Below are 25526 nucleotides of genomic sequence, written 5' to 3' on the forward strand. Positions count from 1 at the left end.
TAAACAGATGGAGCGCTGGGGAGAACATTTCAGGCAGAAAGAATGGCATGTGCTAAGGCCCTGTGGTTAGTGAGTGCCTTGTGCCAATGGAAGGAAGGGCAGTGATGGCTAGAGCACCGGGAATGAAAGGGCCTGGTAGGGAGAGAGGCTGCCGAGTAGGTGGGGGCCAGACCACAGGCATTCTGATAGTGCATGATTAGGACTTGGACTTTGGTCTTGGCCAGGAGAGCAGTGAGAACCCACCTGTTGCTGTTGTGTTGTGTTTTTTTTTTTGATGTTTATTTTTGAGAGAGAGGGATAGAGGGGGACGGAGGACTGCGCTGTCAGCAGAGAGCCTGACGTGGGGCTCGAACTCATGAACAGGAAGATCATGACCTGAGCTGAAGTTGGATGATTAACCGACTGAGCCACCCAGGCGCCCTGCCACCTGTTGGTTTTAAGATGAGATCTGTGATCTGCCAAGACCTCTCTGGCTTCCGCGTGGAAAGCCGATCTGTGGGGACACCGGCAGCTGCGGGGCCCGGCAAGCCGCGGGCCTGGGCGAGCTGGGGGATTTGAGCGACTAGCCGAACAGGGTGGGGTGTGGGGCGGCGCGTCCTGAGAAGCCACCGCGTCCCGCTGGTGAACGGTGACGCCACGCCACGAGCAAAAGGCCACGGGCAAAGAAAGCGCTCTCCCCGGGGCGCCCGCGGCGTACCTCCCAGGGAGGTGGGTAGGCTCCCGGCCAGCGCCTGAGCGCCCCTCCGCGGGCCCGCCGACGCCAACGCGGGACAGGCGGGGGAGCTCACACCCACCCACCTCTGGAAAGAGCGGCTACGAAGAGCCCAGCAGGTACCAGCAGGACCAAGTCCCCCAGCTGCAGCGGAGAAAGATCCGGAACCGGCCCTGCCCAGGAAGCAAAGAGCAATGCTCAGCAAGCGTGCTCACTGGAGCGCGCGAAACCGATCGGCAACGGATTCTGGTCGCGGTGGGAGGGGGGTGGGCGGGGACGGGAGAAGGAGAGGGTACCTTGTGCGCATGCCCGGGGCCTCCGGCGCCGCGGGGGCGGGCCGAGCGCGTCACCCCGCGGCGCCTTACGTGACGTCATTTCACGGCGCCGGCAGGAAGTGGCTCTGGGCGGTGCACGTGGGGGGTGGCGCGGCGGGAGGGCGCATGGCGAGTTCCGCGGGGCTGGCGCTGTGCGGGCAGACGCTGGTGGTGCGGGGCGGTAGCCGCTTCCTGGCCACCTCCACTGCGAGCAGGTGAGGGGGCCGGGCCTGGAGCGGGGAGCCCCGGCTGCGGGCGCGCGTCGGGGCCTGGAGGGCCCGAGTCCCTGGCGCCGCCGGGCCGGGCCCGCCCTGGCGGGCACCCCCCGCGAGCCCCGCCGCCTCCTCTCAAGAGCCGCCCCCGGTGCGTCCCGCCGCCGCCGGCCCGGGGCCCGGTGCGCCTGGCCGGGTCGGCGCCGGACGCTTCTGGTCGCTGCCCGGGCCGGGTCACGTGAGGTGACGCGGGCCAGGCCCCGCGGTTTCGGGGTCGTGGCTACACCCGCTCTGGGGGCCCTGTGAGGAAGGCGGCCTCTGCCCTCTTGGCGAGGGGTGCCCTACTCCCGGGGAACGCGCTGGGACGGGGTCCCGGGCGCACTCCTCTCGCCTCCCTCTCCTTGTCGGTGCCTGCTCCCTCGCCCGCAGCCCTAGACCCCGCTCTCTTGTTCTTTCTTTGGGGGCTCTGGGTCTCGCGCGCACCTCCCCAGCGCCTCTTCACAAGGCTCTGCACCCGCTTTCTCTAACTGCCTGCACCCGCTTACACGGCACCCGAAATTCTTAGCAATAAGTGTTAATCAAATAGTCTTGCCCCAGGAGCCGCATGGATATTAATGGTGCGTTTCGGCCCGTGCTCCTTTCCTAGGGTGGTTTGGATTCATACATATGTCCGTCAAATGCAAATATAGCCTCTCTGAGCTTTGTTCAAAGCCCGGTATCGGAAATCCCCTTTCAACGTTGAGTTCAGTTTTCACAAAAAACTTGCTCATAAACCTGTGGTCTGTTCCAGATTATTTTGTTTTGGAGACTCCTGGTATCCTAACACGTGCCACTGGGAGACATGGGTTTATTACACTTGATATGCTTGCTTTGGTCTACGCCTTTTGAGGAAATGTGCTGGTGGCACAGTTTTTGCCTCGGAGAAGTGTTTCTACGTCACAGTGTTTGGTGGGAAAAGAGTCTGAGCGCAGTCACTTTAAAGGCTGTGCCCTGTCTATGCCCGGGCACTGGAACGGGGGAGATGGGCATAAACTGAAGAGAGCTTAGGGTCTCGAGGGAGGATGGGTGGTGACTCCTGTACTGGTAGGTGTTTGGCGGCCATGGGAGCTCTCTTGGGTAGTTGAGACGTTTTTAAAAGGTGGCAGTTTTATTTTATTACAAAAACTTTTTTAAATGTTTATTTTTGAGACAGAGATAGAGCTTGAGAGTGGGGGATGGGCAGAGAGAAGGAGACACAGAATCGGAAGCAGGCTCCAGGCTCTGAGCTGTCAGCACAGAGCTCGTCGTGGGGCTGGAACCCCCCCATGAACCGTGAGGTCATGACCTGAGCTGAGCTGAAGTCGGACGCTTAACTGACTGAGCCACCCAGGTACCCCTTAAAGGTGGCAGTTTTAAATTTGCATGCAAGAAACCTCCAGAAACATCAACGTAATTTCTTCTGACATAAGCATCTTGCATTGATTTTTTTTAAAGTTCATTTCTTTACTTTGAGAGAGAGAGAATGCGAGTAGGGAGAGAGAATCCCAAGCAGGCTCCATACCGTCAGCGCAGAGGCTGATGCGGGGCTCGAACTCAGAAACCATAAGATTATGACCAGAGCTGAAATGAAAAGTCTGAGGCTTAACTGACTGAGCGGCTCAGGCTCCCCGATAAGACCTTTAATTTAATGATTATAAGATTACTTATGTTCTAGGAAAAACCCCGTGTTTTTATTAATAAAGTGCTCTTTTTAAAATCTTTGTTCCTCCTTAGTGATGATGACGTCCTCTTCGCATATGATTGCAGCACGGCAGCAGAGAAGTCACAAGAAAGTAAAGGGTGAGGTAATGGGGGAGCCTCATCGGGCCTGATCATGGAATTATTGGGACAGGGTAGCCTAAGAAGTAAATGATCTTCTTACTCACTGAAGTCTTCATTTCTTTTTTCTTTTTCTGTTCTTTTTTTAATGTTTATTTATTTTTGAAAAAGAAAGTGCAAACAGGAGAGGGACAGAGAGAGAGAGAGAGAGAGAGAGAGAGAGAGGGACAGACGATCCAAAGCGGGATACACGCTGAGAGCAGCAAGCCCCACGTGGGGCTCGAACTCATGAACTATGGGGTCATGACCTGGGCAGAAGTCGGAAGATTAACCGACTGAGCCACCCAGGTGCCCCTGAATTCTTCATTTCTCTTTACCCTGCTTTGTGGATAAACCAGGTACCACCTCCGGAAAGAAACGTGGAACTTTTAAATTTGGCGTTAAGGATATTAGGATTTTTCTAAGTACTTTTAATTAGTTTCTGTCTGTAATTAACTTTTTTATAGTCATCTTGAAATACAATGGGATTTTAATGTTTTATTTTTATTTATTTTGAGAGAGAGAGAGAGAGAGAGAGAGGGAGAGAGAGAATCCCAAGCAGGCTCTGCTCCCGATATCATTACCTGAGTTCAAGATCGTGACCTGAGCTGAAATCAGGAGTCAGAATCTTAACCAACTGAGCCACCCAGGCACCCCAAAATAGAATGGAATTTTAAATGCTTTGAAGGGGGCGCCTGGGTGGCGCAGTCGGTTAAGCGTCCAACTTCAGCCAGGTCACGATCTCGCGGTCTGTGAGTTCGAGCCCCGCGTCAGGCTCTGGGCTGATGGCTCAGAGCCTGGAGCCTGTTTCTGATTCTGTGTCTCCCTCTCTCTCTGCCCCTCCCCCGTTCATGCTCTGTCTCTCTCTGTCCCCCCCAAAAAATAAATAAATAAATGCTTTGAAGGCAGGTGTATGAAGTTAGCTTTAGTTAATTGAAAGATCAGGAAAGCAGAATGTGATAATTTTGTATGGTGTTCTTTTTTTAGTAGAATTGGTCTTATGGCTCATTAGGAAAAAAAAAACTGAAAATAATCCTTGGCTCTAGTCTTAGATCCGTTCATGTCCATGAGGGAGTGGGTCACGTGATCTCTGAGGGTCTTTCCAGCTCCGCTTTTTGGATTCTGGTGTGTGTGCCTGTTTATTTAAAAAAAAAAAAATTTTTTTTTAATGTTTAGTTATTTTTGAGACAGAGAGAGACAGAGCATGAACAGGGGAGGGGCAGAGAGAGAGGGAGACACAGAATCTGAAACAGGCTCCAGGCTCTGAGCTGTCAGCACAGAGCCCGACGTGGGGCTCGAACTCACGGACCGCGAGATCATGACCTGAGCCGAAGTCAGACGCTCAACCGACCGAGCCACCCAGGCGCCCCTGTGTGTGCCTGTTTAATGAGATTCATTCGTTAAAAATTCCAGCTGTTTTGAACCTCACTCTGTCCCCTTGGTAGGTCTTTATATTCTGGTTACGTGAATCTCATACTGTTTTCTAACTCTGTTCGTGTTATAAATGAGTGAGGCTACCCTGCAGGGATGCCGCCTTGTTTCCTCAGGTAGGCCCTAACCCTGTCCTGTCTTTCTCAGGGAGGACGGGCAGCCCGCGGATAAGGGGAGTGACACGATTCTGGCGTCCACCTTCTCCAAGTCTGGGAGCTATTTTGCTTTAACTGATGACAGTAAGCGTCTGATTCTTTTCCGTACAAAACCATGGCAATGTCTGAGTGTCAGGTATGAAATGCTAACGTTGAATAATTTGATGTTGAACGCACAGCTTACACTTGCATGCCCGTAACCATAGCGACAGTGACCTAGTAATAAGCAACTAACACATAGTCTCAGCTCTGTGCCAGGCACTGTTTTCAGGGTCTTACGTGTGTTAACTGATTTAATCCCCGAAACAGCCCTGTCTGTGTAAGGGGGGGGGGGGGTCTTGCCCTTACCCACATCCCTGGCCGGAGTCCAGAAGCTGATCCTCATCAGCACCCAGTGCAGAGCCGGGCCCTGAACCCGGTCGCTCTGGCTCCAAAGTGCGGGCCCCTGGCCACCGTGGCATCCTGCTTTCCAGCACTCCTCCAGCCCTGTGGTGGCAGAAATGGAGACTAACAGCGGGCGCCCCGAGAGTGTGAGGGGTTTTGTGTACGTTCAGGCACCTGTGCTGCAGTTGAACTTGGGGTTGTAAAGTTCAGGATGTAAAGTTAGCGTCCTGATTCCCAAGTATGTGAAGAATGTGTGCGAGCTCAGTGTTGATGGCGGAGGGTGTCAGCGGCCTGGTGTCCTTTGGCCTTAGTTGTGTTCTTTGGCCTTAGTTGTCCCTCTAGAGGTCTCCGTCAGTGAGTTCCCGAGAGCTTCCTTGTTTTGTGACCTCGAGGGCTTAGAGAGGTGGGGGATGCTAACGCAGGCCCTGGGCACACGTGATTTTCTGTTACTCTGACGGGGCGGTGGTGAGTTCTCTGCTTCCTCCAGTGGGAGAAGGCTGGGATTCTTTGATGTCTGTGACAGGGACGGAAACACCCACCCGGTGCAGGGTCAGCCTCTCTGTCCCCTCATCTTTGCCCCCGCCCCCCCCCCAACCCCGCCGCTCAGGCTGTTCCGCTTAACTGTCCCTTGACAGTAAGAGAGAAACGCATGCAAGTTACGTACCTGTTGAGCTACCCACCAACCAGGGTTAAGGGACTCCACCTGGTAGCTGGTTCACATCTGTATCGGGGACAGCTGTGCTTTTTATTCTATTTATTTACTTATTTATTTATTATTTTTTAAACGTTTATTTGTTTTTGAGAGAGACAGAGACAGAATGTGAGTGGGTTAGGGGCAGAGAGAGAGGGAAACAGAATCGGAAGCAGGCTCCAGGCTCTGAGCTGTCAGCTCAGACGTGGGGCTAGAACTCACGAGCTGTGAGATCATGACCTGAGTCGAAGTTGGACGCTCAACTGACTTAGCCACCCAGACGACCCCCCCTTTTTAAAAATTTAAATTAAATTAAATTTAACTTAGTTTAATTTTAATTTTAAATGTTTATTTAATTTTTGAGGGAAAGTGCACACGCATGCACACGTGAGAGGATCAGAGAAAGAGGGAGACAGAGGATCCAAAGCGGGCTCTGCTGACGGCAGAAAGCCCGATGAGGGGCTCGAACCCATGAACCTGGAGATCGTGACGCTTGATGGACTGAGCTCCCAGGCGCCCCAGCAGCTACGCTTTTTAGAGTCCTGATTGATCTTACTTTCAAAGAGAAGAGTGAAAAGGCAAATTCCAGGTGGCCTCTGCATGGGGGTGTGCGCTGTGCTCAGGGGAGCCCTTCGCCCTGAACTTGGGACGAGGGGACGTCCGCACAGCCTGCCACCACGCCCCTGCATCCTGTGGTGGAGCTTGTGCCTCGACCGAAGGGCGAGCACCCGGGGCTCCTGGCGGGGCTCTGGCCGTTCCCCAAGGGCTCCCGGGTGCTGCGACTTGGTTTTGTGTCTTGAAGGTGCCGTGTTGGTGATTACCTTCCCGTAAAGATCTAGGAACACTCAGGGTCGGCAACAGTATGCTTGCAAACGGTGGTTGGTGTCTGTTTTTTTCCCCCTCTAATCGTATTTGGGCTGTTGGTTTTTATGTTGATGCCAACAAAGGACTGTGTTGCAAACGTGCATTAGGTGTGCAGGGCCTCTCGTGTCGCAGGTGGGGTACAGCGTGCCCTGCAGACGGTGCTTGCTGGCAGTTAGGCGGGACCCCACGGGACTCCCGTCCCGTCTGTGTCAGCCGCCGAGCGAAGGGCGCGGGCTAGATCACGTTGCGGTTCTAGAGGCTGCGTTTCCCACGTTGCCTCGTCCTACACCTTTACCCTGAACGCAACGTAAGATGCGATGCTGCCCGATGCAGCACCTGTTGTGCTTGGTGGGGGTCGGGGGGGGGCGGCCCTGACAGATGGACCCTTCCTCAGAAAAACAGCCATCCTTGACCTTCAGTTCAGTCTTGGGAGCGTCCTGGACTCGCGTGTTTGACCAAGACTCGTCACAGCTCGGAGCTCTCCAGTGGCCTTAAAACCTAGCCGTGGAGGGTGTGGAGGAAAAGCCCAGATGGAAGTCGTGGGTAGCAGTGATTGTTTTCAAGGTTTCAGTTCAGGATGACAAAGGCCTGGAACTGAGGCTGGGTTTTCTGAACCAAAAATGAGGACACTTGGCGTGCCATGTTTTCTGTTTTCTTGGTGAGAGATCTTACGGAGGAAGTCATACCGTTTCGGGAAATAGATGCATTAAAATCATATAAGTATGTGGAAAGGCAGAGCCCTGGGAAATGAGATTGTTTGCTGCTGGAGGTGTGTGGTGTTGGGGAGCTTGGTATCCTCGGGGCCCTGTGGGGCCCGGCGGGCTCAATTTTGTTGAACAAGCATGGCTTTCCGGAGGGGGGCTTGGGTGGGTCCCAGCCCAGCGGGGGCATCTCGGGCTCAGCTGCTGGACCAGGATAGTGGCCAGGCTGGCCTTGGGGGGGCGTGAAGACAGGAACACTGGGCTGTGTACCTCGTGACCCTGGAGGGAAGGGAGAGACCCCGAGGACAGGTGGGGCCCTGTCCCCCCTCCTTCCGGGGGGGCTGAGTGGCCAACCCATCGACTGTCCTGTCTCGGGATCTGCCCCTGCAGACCCTCACCCCCACCTGCTCTGTGCATCCTGGAGTCCTTGCAAGGACTAATTTAGCCTGAGAAGATAGAAGCCCCCCCCCCCCCCCCCACTGGCAAAGGGCCGTTTCTGGGCTGACCAGGAAGAGGGGCAGTGGGGGGTGCCCGTGTGAGTCCTGCAGGACCGGCCCAGGCCGCTGCTCTGGAAGGGTGGCCGCGAGGCAGCTGCATAATCGCCAGTTAGGAGCCGCGGCGGCGTGTACGTGAAGGCGCGCCTGGAGAGTTCTGCTTAATCTTGCCCCGAGCCTCACCTTCTTTCTCTGTTTTCTCTACGTTTATGTCATTACTCGTCTTTTCTTAGCTCCCCTGGCGGGCAGAGGGGGAGGTTCGGCTGCTGCTGGCGGGCCTCTCCCCTGCGTTTTCTGTCCTTTAGTCCCTCTGCTCCCGAGAAGCTGTGACGTCCTCGTTCGGTCCTCGTGTCGGAGACGTAGCTTGTTTGAGCTTAGGTTTCCATTTCGGGCTGACATCTGGAGCGCCAGCTGCAGGGCGCCGTGGGGGTGCACTCGCATCCCCTCTGGGGACAAGGGAGGGCAGGGACCGTAAGTGCAGGTAAGGCAGATAAACGTGATGTCTGCAAAAGGCTGTGGCGCAGGTGGGGTCTCACAGAGCCGGAAGTGCAGGGACTTGCCTTGTGGACAGCGAGTAGAAAGGAAGCTAAGGAAGTGTAGGAGGAGGGCGGGAGGAAGCTGCATAAACCCGCCCCCGAGAGTGGGCGAGACGCTGGGTGGCCAGGACCCCGGATGCGGCCGGCGTGCGTGCGTGCGCGCGCACGCGGTAATGTTTCTCGGGCTGGCGCAGCGTTGAACCAGTTTCCAACTCGCGGGTGTGACCGACCTGGTGAATCGGATCGGGGTGTGAACTGACGAGCGTGTGAACTTTCATGGGACCTGAGCCGGACCTCAGACCTCCCCAGCCGCGTGCTGGGGCCGCCCCCGTGGGGTCGGATGGCGCGTGCGTGTTTGCCGAGAGGTGCCGCACCCCGTCTTCGGGACTGTTGTGCAAGCAGGAGCAGTGCGGTGGGTCCAGCCCGGCAGGGCCCCGGGCTGCGGTGTGGAGGCTCCCGGCGCAGGGGGCCCGCGTCGTGTGTGTGCTCGAGGTTTCGCCCAGAGCACGTTGGGTGTTTTCTGAAGCTGACCGTCTTCTTCCTCGACATGTGCGGTGGAGCTGCTGGGTGGAGGAGCAGGTCTTCCGACATTTTATTAGGATGATCTTCAAGCACAGCAAATTTGAGAGGATTTCGTGCTAGACAGCTAGGTATCCACCGCCCGGATTCTGCCGTCATAAAAGCAAAAATATCATTTCAAAGTGAGATTTGTCTAGGACATTGGCTTTGTTTCCATTTCTTAACCGCCTTGCTTTCTTGGTGCTGCTGTGGTACCCGGAGGGGGAGACGCCCCGCGAGGAGCTGACGCGTGTCCGAAGAACGCACGGCTGGCAGGCCCGTCGGCCCTTCCTGTGCTGACCGTGCGAGCCAACCGTGGGCGTCTCTGGCCTTCCAGGACCGTGGTGAGGAGGTGCACGGCCCTGACCTTCACAGCCTCCGAGGAGAAACTTCTGGTGGCCGACAAGTCTGGAGACGTTTATTCCTTTTCGGTGTTGGAGCCACAGGGATGCGGCAAGCTTGAACTTGGGCACCTGTCGATGTTGTTGGATGTGGTACGTGGGTGGTGTGCTAGTCATGTGGGGCAGAGCAGGGGGTCTGACGAGGGTGAGGCCGGGTCTGCGAGCTTGGCCGTTGGGGGCGTGTGGGTTCTGTAGAAGCTCTGCAGACCGGTGAGCAGGCGGCCTCACGAGTGGGACTTAGGAAGGTGAAGCGGCCGGTGAATGCGGTCGGGCCAGCGAGGAGGCGTCGGGGTGGTCCCGGAAGTGAGGGACAGCCCGGGTCGTGTGCCGAGGCGGAGGAGGGCTGTGGGAAGAGGAGGCACCGTCTCCAGGCCCGGGCTTGTTCTCCGTGCTTTACGGGCCTCATCTCCGTGTCCTTGCGGCCCCTCAGCCACGACCTACCCCACCGAGGGGCCTGGTGAGGGCTGGGGGCGGCCAGTAGGAGGTGGGACTGGGTGGGACCCGAGGACGTCGGCAGGAACAAGGAGGGAGGGTTTCTTGAAGGAAAGACCGCCAGGACTTGGTGAGCGGGTGGCCATGGGGACACGAGGAGGAGGGGGGAGAGAGGGGGCGGGGAGCGGGTGCTGGAGGTCGAGGGGTGGTGCAGGCGGTGTGTGCGCGAGGACACCTGGGGAGCACCGGGAATGAGTCCCGGGGTCGGGGGTCCCGGCTTCGGCCACCCTCACCTGTCCTTTGTCACCCTCGTGCGCAGGCCGTGAGTCCCGATGACTGCTACGTCCTCACCGCCGACCGGGACGAGAAAATCCGGGTGAGCTGGGCCGCGGCACCGCACAGCATCGAGTCCTTCTGCCTCGGGCACACGGAGTGAGTCCCCTTCCTGCCCCACCGGAGGACATCCGGGACGCACAGGCGGGCTGGTCGAGAAGCGGGGGCACCCGCTCTGTGGCCAGGCCTGCAGGAGAGGGACCGCCGCGCGTGTGCAGCGCTCCCCTGGGCGGCTCCCTGGCGAGGCCCCATCCGGTGCTTGCTTCTGTCTGGGGGCCTTCAGAACCTTCACCTCTTCCTTCCCCTCCCTTCCTGTGCGTTTCGGGGACCGGTTTTCTCATTAGCACTGGGGTCTCAGACCCCATGCCCACGGGAGCCAGCGTGGCGCTCAGTGTTAGAGGACTTTCCTCCAAGCCCGCCGCCTCCCGCCTGTGATCGCTCACCAGTGGTCCCCACGTTGGCCTCCAGGCGAGGGCTTGTTTCTGGAACACTCTTTTCTCTGCACTGACACCCGCCAGGGCCGGGCAGTGGTCGGTGGCCAGTAGGCGTGTGTGGGGGACATACTTTCGTAGTTTGAACAGTCCAGGACTTAAATCTGAACCTGGGCAGTGGTCTTTCCTTTGCGACTTCTTTTCTAGGGCAAGTGAGCTCTCTTCTAGTTGAATTTTGACATCTTGCAAGGGAGGCATTTTCAAAGAATGCTGGTCTTCTCGGGGTCAAGGCTAATTACAGTGTGTGCTCAGGAGAACCCTTAGTTTCATTTGCTGCGGTCTTTTACTTTAAGGAAAAAAATGTTTTCAATGTTTATTTATTCTTGAGAGAGAGAGAAACAGAGCATGAGCAGGGGAGGAACAGAGAGAGAGGGAGACACAGAATCCGAAGCAGGCTCCAGGCTCTGAGCTGTCAGCACAGAGCCCGACGTGGGGCTCGAACTCACGAGCTGCAAGATCATGATCTGAGCTGAGATCGGACACGTAACCGACTGAGCCCCCCAGACGCCCCAGGTGCAGTGTTGCAAGTACATTCTTTGAGGCTGGAGAAGACGTTGGGACGAGTTGATTTAATTCTGCAGTTGCTCCTGTTTCCTTGGTTTTGAACGGGATGTAAAGAATGACCTCTGGGAAGGTGGATGGTTCCCGGATTTGTCGCTCCTGATAGCTTGTGTGGGCTTTGATTGAGTTCTGTAGTGATCCAGCGTCCAGAGTTCCGACCTGCAAGCCCTCGGCCCTTGCTCTGTTGGTTCCTCCCTGGGGTCTGCTGCTCCCCACCCCACCCAGCACACTTCTGCCTCAGGGCCTTTGCTTGTGCTGTGTTTGCTGTCCCCACTTGGTAGAGCTCTCCTCCGTGCTCTCCTCCACTTCTTCAGTGTCCAGCTGGATGCCACCTGCCTTCTCAGGAAGGCCCCCTCCCCTTATCCTGTCCTGCTCTGCTTTTCTCTTAGCCTTCACTGTCCAGACAGGAGTCACGAATCCTGAAGTCTGAAGGGAGATGTGCTGTTAGCGTAAGATAACCTGATTTTGAAGACTTCATATGAGAAAAGAACGGAAAAATTGCTTGTTACTAATTTTTTTCTTGATTGTCTGTTGAGATGGTAATATTTTGGGTGTTACCGAGTTAAGAGTAGCTTCGGTTACTTTCATCTGTGTCTAATTTCTTTTTTTAATGTTGATTTATTTTTGAGAGAGAGACAGCGTGAGCAGGGGAGGGGCAGAGAGACACACAGAACTTGAAGCAGGCTCCAAGCTCTGAGCTGTCGGTACAGAGACCAATGCCGGGCTTGAACCCACGAACCATGAGATCACGACCTGAGCCGAAGTCAGACACTTGACTGACGGAGCCACCCAGGCACCCCACATCGGTGTCTAATTCTTAGATGGGGTCCCTTGCAAACTTCAGTCACGTGGCTGGAGCCCGTTTCTGTTGGGCTCTCCGCCGGCCCATCTCCTGTTGGCTCCTGCAGCCTTCGTGCGCTCTGCTTACTGCTGTCTCCAGCCCTCCGCAGAGCGGCAGGTAGTAGGTGCTCAGGTATTTCAGTGAGCGAGTAAGTGGTGAAAATAGATTAAAACCAGTATTTTTAAGCAATCTCTGCAGCCAGCACAGGGCCAGAAGTCACAACCTTGAGATTAAGTCGCACGTTCTGCCTGCTGAGCCAGCCAGGTGCCCCAAATGAAAATAGATTTTTAAGACTTTTGTGTAAAATCTGTAGAAATGGGTTTCCACCCGCTTCGTCTTGACTCGTGGAGGTGACCCACGGCATCCGTAACGGACGTTCTGTGCCGGGGGAGTGCTGGGGCCAGCCGCCTGGGGTCCCCGGGGGCCGTGCGCTGGTGACCACCGTACAGCTGGCGGGAAAGCCGGGGAGGCCGTCTCCCTCCCAGGGCGAGGCTGGCTCCAAGGTGGGCTTCTGGGGACAACTGCGGGCTGAAGGACAGTGGGTCTGTGTCTGCCTGCCGACCACTGTTACTCCGTCCCACGGATCCCAGCCTGAGGCCTCCATCATCACGGACCTGCAGGGGAGGTCTTGGGCTGTGAGCGGGGCGGCTCGAGCAGCGGCACAGGAGCTCCTGGACCTTTCCAGGAGCGCGGCCAGGGTGGGGAGCGCGGCCGGGCTGGGCCGGTCCCTCCTGCGAGTTGTCGTGTTGTTGGGCCCTGAGAATGACGCGGTGTGCTCCCCGGCTTGCTCGGTGCCGTCCAGCTCCCCGTGGACCCTCCTTAGTTTTCCCCGGGGCTCGGGGGTATGTGGGACAGGGCTTTGGCGAGGACAGACGGGCCGGGCGGGTGTCAGAGCAGCGTGCCAGAGCTCAGCTCACCCTCTGCTTCTCTCACGCTGTAGGTTTGTGAGCCGCATCTTCGTGGTGCCCGACCACCCCGAGCTACTTTTGTCCGCGTCCGGGGTAAGTGCTCGGCTCCGTGGTGAGCACCTGTGGGTGCCTTCCAGCGGGGGACCCGCGTGGGGCTGGGGGCCCGTCCTGGTGCTGGGTCTTGGCTGTTCTCCACTAGATGGTGCTTGTTTTCCCAAGTTTGGAGCTGACCCAGGCTGCCTCCTTGCTTTAGGGCCTTACATTCGGGGGGGGTGAGGGTGGGGGGGTGTCCGTCCCAGGCTGCCTGTGTGTGTCCGTGTGTGTGTGTGTGTGTGTGTGTGTCCGTCCCAGGCTGCCTCCTTGCTTAGGGCCTTACATTCCGGGGGTGGGGGTGGGGGTGGGGGGGTGTCCGTCCCAGGCTGCCTGTGTGTGTCCGTGTGTGTGTGTGTATGTGTGTGTGTGTGTGTGTGTGTGTCCGTCCGTCCCAGGCTGCCTCCTTGCTTAGGGCCTTACACAGGGGGGTGGGTGTGTGTCGCCCTGGAATGGAGTGTGAGGAATCAGGTCTCAGGGTTGTCGTCTTACTGGAATAGCATTGTGACCTCCGGTACAACAGTACCTGAGTCCCAGGGGGACCTGGGTTCCCCCGAGTTACTGCTGTGCTTCACCCTGTCCCCCACCCTGTCCTTCGGGCCGGCACCTGGCCCTGTGTGTGTGTGTGGGGGGGGGGGGGCAGTTTGGTTAGCAGTGAAAACTTCGGTGTCCAGAAGGTGGGACTCGAAGCCTGGATAGTTTCGTCGCCAGAGACCTCTTTGCTCTGAGGAAGATTTTTGCCCAGAGAAGGCTTTGAATTACTGATGGCGTCTGATTCTTTCTTTCTTCCCAGAAGTCCTGTCCTGTCCCTCCTCCTCTGTCTTTCCTGCTCCTTAGCATTCTAGGGGACTCGGGTGCCTGGGGTGGGCTGCCCGGAAGGCTCCTGGCCCTCCTGAGTTCGGGCTTCCGGGTGGGAACAGCGGCCTCCCTGCCGTCCTGCAGAATCCTGGCCGCTGTCTACACGTCTGTTCTTCGTTGCTTCACCACGTTTGCGTTCTGCTTTCTGACTCTCTCTTCCTCCCAGCCGTGCTTGGTCCTGTGATAGCAAACGGAAGAAAGTAGGTGTGGCCGGAGTTCCCAGAGGTGGCCGGTTTTTGTGAATTCTGCTGTACCTATGCCTCCCAGTGTTTCTCACGATAAAACAAGCATCCGAGCACATAGAAAAGTAGAACGGACGCTTTTGACTTTGGGACTGGCTTTGTCAAGTTCCGTGTTTTGCTTAGGAGCGTGTTTAAAGATGCGGGAGAGCCCTGCCCACCCTGTGCCGTGCCCTGTGCAAGGTGCGGTTCTTTTCATTATTTTTGAAAAATTTTTTAAAAGTTTTTTTTTGTTTGTTTTTAACATTCGTTTCTGAGAGATGGAGAGAGACACAGTGCAAGCAGGGGAGGGGCAGAGAGAGAGGGGGAGACACAGGATCCAAAGCAGGCTCCAGGCTCCGAGCTGTCAGCACAGAGCCCGATGTGGGGCTCAGACTCATGAACTGTGAGATCATGACCTGAGCCAAAGTTAGACGTTTGACTAACTGAGCCACCCAGGCGCCTCTAAAGATTTTACTTTTTAAGGAATCTCTGCAGCCAGTGTAGGTCTTGAACTCACAACCCTGAGGTTAAGAGGTGCACGCTCTACCGACCGAGCCAGGCTGGCGCTCCTAGTGTTTATTGTCATTAGAAACACACGCTTACAAAGTGACATTCCGCTGTGAGGCCCCCCGTGAAAACTGGCACTCGCTCTGCGAGGTGCGTCCCCGGCCTCTTTGCCCTTTTAACTTCCGCTCTGAGTGTCCAGAGAACAAGAGTGATTGAGAAACAGGAGAACACGTGCCCCACTCCTGTTTCCCTGCCCTGCGGAGGGTGGTGGAGGGTGGTGACGCTGTCTTGCTCTTGACCCCTTCTTTCCTGCTGCCTCCGGACGCCCCTCATGTTAGTTCACGTTCTCTGTCCCTCCTTTCTCCCAGGGGTGCCTCTGAAGGTGGAGGGAGGGTGGTGGTAGGAAGCCGCCTTTCTGGAAACGCCCTGAATCCTCCGCCCCCGCCTGGTGGGTAGGTGGGTATCCGAACTCCAGGTTAAAGCTACCCCCTGCCCCCCGCCGCCCCCCACATCTCACGTGAGGGTTTGCGTCCTCTCTGTGGGATCTGTTCCCCCTTGTCTGGACGTTTTGGGGGCCTCCATGCCCCGTGCTCTGGAGATGGGGGTCAGGGCTCTGACCAGCTATGTGGTTAGCGCCCCCCTAGCCCCACCCCCGCCCCTGCCCGATTCGAGACCCTCCTCTCTCCTGGGGAAGTGTCCTCACTGTCAGGTGTGCTTCTCAAATGGCTCACTGTCTTTCCCTTGACATTTCCCTCATGTTCCTGCTTCTGCTGTCGGGACGTCTCCACAACTTAATTTCCCAGTGTCCTGTGGGCTGCGAAGTTCTGCTGTTACCATTAGCTCTCGGCAGCCTTTCTGGTGCCCAGAATGTTCTCCCCTCACAGCACCACGCCGAGCGCAGGGCCTTTGACCCCCGAGATCACACGTTTGCGTTTCCTTCACCGTGTGTGGTGTCTGCCTTTTGCAGGGGGGTGTCCGTGTGCGGTGGGGACAGGGCAGTGGCCAGTGTCCCTCGAGTCCAGGGCGTCGGAGTCGGGCGCCTATAGCCGTGGGTCACCTCTGTTCTCCTGGTGGTCACGTTGCCCAGTCTTTGCCCTCCTGGGCGTCAGGCCTGTCCGCCTGCCCCGGGAGGTGACCAGGGAGGGCCAGTGGTGTGGTCCCTCACTCTGGATCCGGACGGGGACCCCGCGGCTCTGCGGGCAGCAGGGTGGGTAGTCCGGCTGCTCTGACGGACCCCCTGGTTGTGCTGCTGGGCCCGGCCTGGTGCGTCACATCTCAGCCCCCTACGGCCTGTCCCTCCCTTCACCTCCTCCCGAGTGGCCTCACGTGACTGTCGTCTTCATCCTTGAGGGTTCATGCTTCTGAAACCTCCCTTTCTGGTCACTGGGGAGGGACGTAGGGGTGGGCGTGTGTGTTCACGGCGGCTACGTCCTCTTGCCCGGCGCCCACACACCCCTGCCGTTAACACTCGGGCAGTTTGTCGTCCGTCCTTTTTTCCTGGTGGTTTAAAACCTGCCGTGTGCGCTGTGTTGGTGGCGTTTCATTGGATGAGTCAGCGTTAGGTTTTCAGGTGCGCGTGGGCCTGTGCACGCGTTTGCAGCGACGGGATCTAGCGCACGGGTTTCCTGGGCGGACCCGACGGCTCACCCGTGCGTCACTCCCTGCTCGTTCTCCTTAGACGTGCGGTTCTTCGCGTGTCCCGTCCCTTCAGCGAGCGCCGTGACCTGCATTTGTTAGTACGAGCCCTTCCTCTGTCGTGTGTGTCTGCGGGGCGCTGAGGCTTTTGGGACGCAGACCAGTTTCCTTACCGGCCACACAGTTGACGGTCTCACGGGGAACAAATGGACGCCCCCTTTTCACTGTTCCTAAACAGGGACGTGGGACCGTCCTTGTGCTTGGCCTGACCCGTGTTTCTCCTGTGCGAGCACATGATTGTTGCGGTGGGTGCGTGTGTGTGTGCCCGTGTGTGCGTGCTTCGGCTCCAACCCAGCCGCCGTGGTCCGTGATGTCTGTACGTGACGGGTCGTCTTGTGTCCTTTGCCTGCTTTGCCATGGGGTCATGTGTTTTCTTAGTGGTTGCGTGACTGCGGGTAGAGAGCCTTTGTGCTGGCTCCGTGGAGTCAGTGCCCCCCCCCCCCCCCCCCGCCGGGGCAGGCCCGGGCGTCCCCGCGAGTGCACACTGACCTGTCCTTGCTGTGTGCAGGACCGTACCCTGAGGCTCTGGGAGTACAGAAGTGGCCGAGAGCTGCACTGCTGTCACCTGACCAGCCTGCAGGAGCCGGCGGAGCCCTGGGGTGACGAGGTAGTGTCTGGGTGTGGGTTTATTGGACTTTGCGGGGCGCCTCTCCAGTCCCGGGGATGCCGTGGGCCAGAGCCACTGTTGCGTGGGAAACGGCTCTCTGCCGTCAGCACAGACTTGTTCCAGCTTGGGAGAACGTGTGTTCTCCTTGAGGGTGCCCGGTCGCGTAAGTAGGAGATAATTTGTATTTCACTGTACGTGCATTGCAACACCCACTTTACAGAAGTGCCTCTCCCGATCCTGCTCAGTGATGCTTGAGCAGAGAACTTATTTAGTCTCGTGACCCTCCCCGTACCCCTGGGACGACACACTGTCCAGTGTATCCTCAGGTCAGGTCACCTGGGCCTTTGGTTGTGAAAGATTTTCAGGGGAGAACATGTGGGCGGCCCTTTGGGGTGTTCCGGATTCCGTGCTCATGGGCACTCAGATCTGTGATGCTTCCCAGCTTGTGCCCTGCACGGCTGAGGTCCAGGTTGGTCACCTGAGGACAGCCCCACCGGTTTTCCCGGAGGCCCTGCTGGGCCTGGCAGGGAGGGAGCAGTCCGCTCTCGTGGCTGTTCAGGCCTGCAGAGCTGGCCCTCGGTGTGGTTTCTTGATGACCAGGATGTCCTGCCTGTCACTGGGAGCTTTGCAGTTTCCCCCGGAGCCCCCACATGGCCCCCCGCCAGCCTGCAGGAGGTCCGCGTGAGAACTGAGGGGTTCTTCTGCCTCATCCTGGGACTGCCTGCTCGCTCTCGTCCCCCTGAGACTGCTCTGTAGCCACTGCCCTTACTCCCTCTCAGAAGTGGGCAGGCCAGGCCTGACCACGGGCCAGAGCGTCAAGGACCCCTGGGGCGGTGGCCACCCAGCCGAGTGGCTGCCTGGGCCTCCGGCTCAGCCGACTCTGCTGCTCTGGCCACCTGCTCGTGGTGCCTTCTGCTTGGCTGTCTGCCATGCTGGTGCCCCCGTCGGAGGCTGTGGCGAATAGAGGCCTGATTTGTTCCAGTAACTTTTTCATATTCATGCTCTCTGAACCTTCTGACGCTCTGGGACAGTGAGGTTGAGAGAGGACCCTGAACCAGCAGTTGTCTGACCTCGGGCCTGGCCCTCAAGGCCTGCAGGGTGTGTGGAGCATCCCCGCCCCTCGGGCTCCTCGCCTCCCTCCCTCCCTGGAGTCCCCCTCCCACGTGGCCCAGCCCCTCAGGCCAGGCTTGGTGAGCACCAGACCTTTCCCTCCACTTCTCCCGACTGGCAGGCGTCTGGTGGTTCCCTCTCCAGGACCAGGGGACCTGGACACCGTTGTGTCTTGTTAATAATTCCTTGTGTTCTCTGCTGCGCCCTGGTCTTGCTTTTTGACCAGTTCTGTTGGCTCCAAAGACACCGCATAGGCTCCGGAGGGAGGGCCAGAGCCACGGAGAGGCTTCTCCGTCTCTCGTGGCACGTCGGAACTGTGTCATGGGGGTCTGCCGTGTCTTCCTTTTCTCTCACCGATTTCCAGAAAATTCTAGGGCTGTCGGCTCTTTTTCCTTCCTCGACCATGGTGGCAACCGTCAAAGTCTTGCCGCGTCCGATCTCGCTTTGAACAGAGTAGTCTGGGGCCGGGTCCCTGGCAGCTAGCGTGCATTTACGTTGCTGTGCTCCCTTGCAGAGGTTTGCCGCCTCCAGGATCACTTACCGGAGCCAGGACGGCTGCGTGGCGCTGCTGTGTGACTGGTGAGTTCGTGCTGCTGCGGGGCGTCCGTGGGCCCCTTGCTGTGGGCTGGCCCTCCTGTACGCGCTGCTCGGTTCGTGGTCTCCAGCTGTGCCTGAGAAAATCTGTGCCCGAGGGCCACCCAAGAGTTGTGGAACGCACCTCAGTCGGTGCCTCCTGAGGGCCGGGCAGGTCACGGGACGACCCGCTGGCCCTCCTGAGGGCTCCCGGTGCCGAGGGGCGCCGAGGAGGAGGATTTCGGGGGCACGTGCCATCCGCGGGCGCGGCAGCATCTTTATGCGCCGCGTGGGCGTTTGGTGTGTCCGCACATCTCGTGTGTCCTCAGGACAAGCCTGCCGCGGGCGTCTTTGCTTGCTCTACGGCAAGGGTGCGGGTTGAGAGCGGGTTCAGAGCGGGTGGGAGTGCCCGTGCGTCCCGTGCCGTCCGCCGAGGCGCAGCCGGGACGGTCACCTTCTCCACCTGTTCTGTGCTGCACTGGTTCCCTAGTGCCGCAGGGCAGGCTGGGCCAGAACTCGGCGACCTGCACTTGCAGCGACCCTAGGTCCTACGGCTCTCCGGCCCGGAGGTGGCTCGGCTGGGTGCGTCCGGCTGGGCCGCTCGTGAGCCTGCAGCCGAGAGGTTGGCGATGGCCGGGTCCCTGTTCGGGGCGACCCGGGCACGGCACTAAGCTGTACACGTCGGATGATACCACGTGGGCCTGGTCGTAACCGTAATACAAGTTCTCTCTCTCTTTGCGGAAAGTATTCCCGCGGTCTACGTTTTCCAGCTCGATGCCGCCAGACAGCAGCTGGTTTACAGACAGCGGCTGACGTTTCGGCACAGAGTGTGGGACATCGCTTTCGAGGAGGGCCGGGGACTGTGGGTCCTGCAGGACCACCGGGAAGCCCCCCTCGTGCTCTGCAGGCCTGTGGGCGGCCAGTGGCAGGTGAGGTTGCTGGCCTTGTGCCTCTGGTGGGGGTGGAGGGGGCGACGGCTGTGCCTCCTTCCAGCTCGATCGTGGCTCGGTGCTGGGGGGGGAGTGTGGCCGGAGGATTTGTGACGTGGGTTCAGGGAGCAGGGATGCCCAGCCAGCTCTTCTATTTTTTTTTTTTCTTAATGTCTGTTTATTTTTGAGAGAGAGAGAGAGAGTGAGTGAGGCAGAGTGTGAGGGGGGGAGGGCCAGAGAGAGGAAGACACAGGATCCAAAACAGGCTCCAGGCCCCGAGCTGCCAGCACAGACCCCGACGCGGGGCTCGAACCACAAACCGTGAGAACATCACCTGAGCCGAAGTTGGACGCCCAACCGACTGAGCCACCCAGGCACCCCCCTCAGCCAGCTCTGTTCATGTCATGATGCCTGTAGTGTTTTTTTTGGGGGGGGGGGGGGTAGTTGCCATCATCGGCATGTGTTCCTTGTGACTTTTCTGGTCACGTGTCTTTTTGGCAGAGGAACCGACAGTTGGGGTGGCTTGGGTGTGTGGCCTCGACATCGGCAGGCTGCACATGGCCTTGCACGTGGGGCACTGGACTCAGGAGCGCCCATGTGTGGAGAAAGGGGTGTGGGCTGTGGGCCGGGTGACGTGTGAACCTCGCACATTCTCTGAGTCGGCTCCCCCGTCTGTAAAGTGGCGTTGTCTCCCGCCCGTCCCGAATCTCCTAGGACGTGGCGGTGGCGGGGGAGAACGAGATAAAGCCCGCCCGAGCCCTGTGCTGGCTGGCCCGTCCGTTACAAGCGCTCACTTGACCGAGGGCTTTGGAGACACCCGGAGCCTCTCGGGGTATTTTCATCTAGAAAGCGGTGGCAAACAGAATGCCCCCGGCTGGGGTGTGTGGGGTCTGCCGGGCTCCTCAGAAAAGGTCGCGCTCGACAAGCCAACGCGGAGGGAACGCCGGTGGCCCTCACGTCATGAGTCTTTATCCGACGAGACGTGAGGACGGCTGCGTCTGTTGCGCTGGGACTGCCGGCTGGCTTTGCCTGGTGTCGGGCAGCCTGAGCGGGTGTCTCCCGGGCCCCGGCCGCCTGGACCACGCCTGGCGGGTCTGCCCTTGCGAGCACCGGCAGCACTGTGGCCTGAGTCCTGCCTCTCTCCGTTGTCTTCTCAGGCTGCTCCTGAAGACGCCGCGGTAGAGAAAGTCTCCGCCCATCTCCGGGGGAACTGGGCCATGCTGGAAGGTAAGAATGTGGGCGCATCCTGTTTTCGGGGTGACATCCAGAATCGGCCAGGGGCAGATCCCAGGCTGTGATACACCGGTAGGAAGCCGCTTTTCTGAGCAAGGATGCAGGAAGCGTGGCATGCGTCTGTGTCCCCTCCAGAAGGCCAGCGGCTGGTTGGGGCACCGGGGGGCTGACCCACACTCACACTGGGAACGCCCGGGGTCACAGTCGGGGCGGGGTCCACCCCTTTGTCTTCAGGGCTGCCGGTGCTGGTCCCCAGGGCGGGGCCGGTAACGGGTGGGCCTTCACTTGGAACGTAGGGCGACTCGTGAGCCTCGAATGTTGGCTCTGAGCGGTTCCTGGCCATGAGGTCAGGCGTGGGGACAATCACTGGAATCCCCGAGGGTCTTCTTGGCCCAGTGTGGGACTCAGTGTGAACCCCAGGCCGAGAGAAGGGGAGAGACCGTGGTGAGAAGGCCGGTCCCCCCCGCCCCCCCCGCCCCCGCCAGAGTGGTGCTGCAGTGTGAGGAGAGTGGCCTGGCTGTCAGAGCCACGGGTCCCCATCAGTTGAAGGGCCCGTGGTAAGCATTGAGTGCTGCCCTCACTTAGTCCTGTCTGAGAACGTTACAAGAACAAGACCTCGCTCTGTTTTTATTGATAGAGGAAGGCAAGCCCTTAGCTGCACAGCTTCTAGCAACTTCCACGATGCTTTTCTTGGGCAGAGACTTGAGGCGACCGTGTCACAGGGATGACTCATGGCCAGCTTTGGGAGTAAGCTGCCTTCATTTGAGTAAAGACGTGGTTGAGCAGAAGACACCTGTCAAAGCCTTCCCCAGGCAGAAGTCCGAGTTCTTGGAACTCGAGAGTCACACGTGAATTCTGTCTCTGTTGACCCTGGCAATGACCTAAAGTCTCGTGGAAGGCGTTCTCATGGGGATTTGTTGGCTCTGTGTCCCAGGGTTAACTTCCATCTTTCCTTTCGGAGTGGAAGGACCAGGGCAGTGACCGGGCTCCGTCCTCCCAGCACTGTGTGGATTTGCTTTAGCAACACTGTCAAATGGGTCTATAGCAGGACTGTGTTGGGGACACTGGCGAGCCTACTCCCTGCCTGACGCTTGGCCATCGTCCCTGCCGGGTCCTGGGGCCAGCTTGTCTTTGTTGTGGATCCCCTGGGAGAGCCAGGTCCAAGGTGGGCTTAGTTTTCCTGAAGTTCTGCAGGTAAACCAGTTTGCTCACAGCGCAGGTGTGGGGAAGGTGCCGGGGGTGGGGGAAGGGACCGGGGTGGAGACACAGGGAAGGAAGGCCAGCTGAGCATGGAAGTCCCCGAAGAGGTAGGGGACCCAGAGCAGCGGGCCCTGTGGGGTTTCTGACCGGGGTGAAGTGGACCCCGTGGGGCTGGTCTGTGGCCATCAGGCCTCTCAACCCTTGACACTGAGATCAGTCCGCGTCCATTACCTTGCTGCGTAACGAGTATCCCATGCTCAGTGGGTGAAGGCAACAATACTTCTTACTGGGCTGTTTGTGTGGTTCTGAGAAGCTCTGCTGCCCCTGGGGTGGGATCTGATTCCAGGCGCGCACAGTGGTTGCTGGCAGGGTCCTGGTCCCTGCAGGCCGCTGGGCGGAGGGCCTGGCTTCCTTGCTGGCTATTGGCTGCAGGCCGTCTGCAGTCCCCAGCACAGGCACCCCTGTGGGGGCGGCTCATACGAGCGTGTGAGCCACAGCCCTTGTGCCTCGTCTCCCGGCGATGACCTGGCTTTGGCGTGTTGTTAGAAGCAAGTCCTGGGTCCGGCTGGTGTGGCCACCCGGAGACGGGCGTCATGGGGGCGCCTCGGAGCAGGTGCCGCGGGTCTGCTGGGAGGTCTGGGCCGTGGCGAGTTGATCCCCCTGCGGCAGGGCCTCGGTTCCCATCCCACCTGGCTTCTGTTTCCGTTCCTCCTGCACAGGCGTGGCTGGCGTGGACGTCGGTTTCAGTGGTCTCTACAAGGCCACCTTTGACAACGTGACTGCCTACCTGAGGAAGAAGGAGGAGAGGCTGCAGAAGCGGCGGCAGAACCCGGCTGCTGGGCCTAACGGGCAGGCCAAGAAGATGAAGCCAGGGGAGGCGTCCCTGAGGTGCCCGTCCTAGCCGCCCCCGCACTCTCGTGGCCTCGAGCCAAAGCCGGCTGTGCTGTCCCCTCTGCCCGCGGCTCCCCGTAAGAAATGGGGACAGCGTTCCCGACCCACGCTTGGTGGCAGTTGGGTCCGCACCAGCTCCGCACGCGCGTGGGCCGTGGGCCGTCCCAGAGAACTGGTCGGTATCCTGGCTCTAGAACTTTCCTCCGCCGAACAGGCTCTTCTGCCTGGCGTCTTGGGCACCCTTCTGGTTGAAGGGAAACCGGACGGCCTGGTACTCAGCCAGAGGTGCAACGAGTGGTGCCGGTGCCTTGAAGCGCCTTTTCTTCGTATCGGAGGAGACCGGAACCTGTGGTGGGCGTGGCGGCCGTGGAGCTTCCACTGTTCCCGTGGCGCTGGACGCTTCTCCTCCAGGGGAGTCCGTGAGCTCTACGGCAGCGTGGGCGGCACGTTTCGTCCCTGTGTCTCCCTCTAGAAGGTGGGGCGTGCTGTCCGGCGTGGGGGCTGCCGCCGGGCGGGGCCCGAAACCCAAGCGGGGTGGCTCCGTTCCTCCGGTGGCCGCCACCGCCGTCTGCTCGGTCCCCGCCGCCGTGACGTGAGCTGGTCGGGGCACGGGGCGCAGACTGGACTTCTTCAGGGCGTGAGGACCCGGGAGCCCCGACCGGAACCCAGCTCTCCAGGGAAACGGTGGAGGGTGTTACGTATATCTGTGATTTCCGCGTCAACGCTGCACGGGATGCAAAGACACGGGGCATCCACTGGATTCTAATCACCGATGAGTAGAGATGAGCTTTTTGTAGCTTCTGGAAATGTTTAGGAGCAACATTTGGAACTAATTTCAAAATATATTGAGCAAAACCGTCTTTGATGAGTGTACTGTCTGTGACTGAAATGCTGACTTGTTAATGTGAAAAAGCGTTTTTTTGGTGGGTAGTCTTACAGATGTGTCTGCTGATGTGTTTATTTGTGCTTTGACCCACTTCCTGGTGATCGGTCTCAGAGGTGGGAAAGCCCGTGTGAGTCCGTGATGCCTTTGGTGCGGGGTTTCTTGGGGTACTTAGAGACCAATCGTTTTGTGTCACAGAAGCGAAATCCCTAAGTGCCTTGTTTTGCTTTAAACGTTGATCTGAAGACAGAGCCGTGGGTGAGCCGCTCACCCTTCCCACAAGGGGTACAGTGGGGTGTTGGGTCGGGCAGAAGTCGTTGAAGGAGCAGCGGGGGTGCCCCGGGGTCCTGCCCGAGGAGCCAGACCTCGTCAGCACAGACAGCGTTCTCGTTAATATGCTTTGAAGTTCTTGGTCATAGGAGAAATTTGGGTCTGGTGATGGTGACGTGTTGACGGGGGGCCTGCGGGCCAAGTCCTGCTGCTGCCTGGCTTTGTGTGGCCTGTGAGCCGGGAACGGCTTTCACATTTTTCAGTGATCGAAAACCAGGCAAAAGAAAAACAATACTTCGTGGCATGTGAAAATCCCATGCGATTCCAATCCCAGCGTCCTTAAGTAAAACCGTACTGGGACCCAGCTGCGCCCGTTGGTTTAGGTGTGGCCTCTGTCTGTTTTGGGCCACGACAGCAGAGTGGGGCAGTTTCACAGGCCGGATGGCCGGTGCAGTCTGAGGTATTTATCATCTGGGTCTTAGGGGGAAGTTTGTCGATCTCTCTTTAAAATGCGTTTTAAACCTGTATAGTTTTAAAACTAACTGGTTACCATCTTTGAAAACAAAGCCAAACCCTGTTCTCTGTGTTCACGTGGGCTTTCTTTCTCGCGGAACGTTCGCTGTGTTCGTGGGCAGGTGCCTGAAACAGGGCGGCAGGGGCGGAGCTGAGGGCTGTGTGCGCAGGGCCCTCTGGCACCTGCCTGGGAGGTGGTGCCGAGCCGCCCGTCAGGATCAGAACGGACGCAGGGCGGCTGCTGCCATCACTGTCTCTCCGGCGCTCGCTTTCAAATCTCTCTCGTTATTCTCACAGTCCCACGTGCACACGGCCAAGACCAAACTCTGCTGACCAGCCGACAGTGACAGTGACCTGCCCTGCACCCTTCAGCCCCGTTCCTCATTCCTTCTCCCAGCGGCCGCATTGCGCTCACTGCTTGTATTTTCCTTCGTACGTCCGCATCTTCCAAGAACCACCACGCTGCCGACAGTAATAATGCAGTCGGCAGGTCGTGCTCCGTCCACATGGGTGCTTTCGTCGCCCTCCTGCCCCAGCACACGCGGACTCGGGCTCCGGCGGTGGGCGGGGCTGGGGGTGGGAGAGGAGACCCAGCACCCTTCTCCTCTGCCGCAGCTGCCTCCTGTGGGGCTGCACCCCTTTGGGGCCGAAGTGGCCTCCTGGTCCTGAAACCCTGTCCCTGTCTCCTAAGTGAGGCCCTCCATCCAGGCCTTCCCAGAGGTGGGTGTGAGCCGCGTTCCCGTGGGGACTCTGACCCACAGGCCCCCGGCTGCCCCAGGCCTGCCTTTCTCGGTTGGTTGGTCGGAACGCACACCCGTGGTGGCCACGTGCTGTGTTGGAAGGGTTTTCTGTCTCGTGCCCACTTTCTCCCACGACGGCCTTGCTGGGAAGCCGGGTCCGCCGCCAGCTGGCTCACAAAGCCGGCCTCTTTGTGTTTCCGCCTCTTGGCCTGCCGTGGGAGCTGAGGATTAGCTCCTTACACACCCCGCTGGTTTTGTTTTCTCCTTTCCATTTTTTCCTCCTGTTTGTCCGTTTTACCTTCTGGGGGGAGAAGGGTTCTTGGGCTTTGCTCCAACTTGTTTTAAGTGATC

At 58.6% G+C, this 25526-nt stretch overlaps 1 protein-coding gene across 7 annotated transcripts; it reads left to right on the top strand.

Annotated features, from left to right (window-relative positions):
- The first annotated feature begins 1013 nt into the window (after positions 1 to 1013).
- Positions 1014 to 23629, top strand: WDR4 (WD repeat domain 4). Of its 7 annotated transcripts, none has more exons than XM_045501259.1 (11): positions 1014 to 1241; positions 2991 to 3056; positions 4653 to 4796; positions 9226 to 9382; positions 10041 to 10153; positions 12888 to 12948; positions 16735 to 16833; positions 18458 to 18522; positions 19262 to 19445; positions 20603 to 20672; positions 22598 to 23629. In XM_045501259.1, the coding sequence occupies exons 1-11, from the start codon at positions 1018 to 1020 to the stop codon at positions 22777 to 22779; spliced, it is 1365 nt and encodes a 454-aa protein (XP_045357215.1). In that variant the 5' UTR covers positions 1014 to 1017; the 3' UTR covers positions 22780 to 23629. The 7 variants fall into 7 exon arrangements, with proteins under 7 accessions (XP_045357215.1, XP_045357217.1, XP_045357220.1 ...); XM_045501261.1 differs by lacking the exon at positions 4653 to 4796 and adding an exon at positions 4520 to 4621 and having other exon boundaries at positions 1205 to 1241; XM_045501264.1 differs by having other exon boundaries at positions 1207 to 1241; positions 2991 to 3061.
- The last annotated feature ends 1897 nt before the right edge of the window (positions 23630 to 25526 follow it).

Source organism: Leopardus geoffroyi, chromosome C2 (genome assembly GCF_018350155.1).
Source record: "Leopardus geoffroyi isolate Oge1 chromosome C2, O.geoffroyi_Oge1_pat1.0, whole genome shotgun sequence".
Lineage (NCBI taxonomy): Eukaryota > Metazoa > Chordata > Mammalia > Carnivora > Felidae > Leopardus > Leopardus geoffroyi.

What these genes read in the sequence shown, in the direction of transcription:
- WDR4 (XM_045501259.1), top strand. Translation starts at nt 1,018, where the DNA reads ATGCCCGGGGCCTCCGGCGCCGCGGGGGCGGGCCGAGCGCGTCACCCC. An exon ending in AAGTCACAAGAAAGTAAAGG is followed by an intron (nt 3,057 to 4,652) that starts GTGAGGTAATGG and finishes TGTCTTTCTCAG; the next exon opens with GGAGGACGGGCAGCCCGCGG. An exon ending in GAACTGGGCCATGCTGGAAG is followed by an intron (nt 20,673 to 22,597) that starts GTAAGAATGTGG and finishes CCTCCTGCACAG; the next exon opens with GCGTGGCTGGCGTGGACGTC.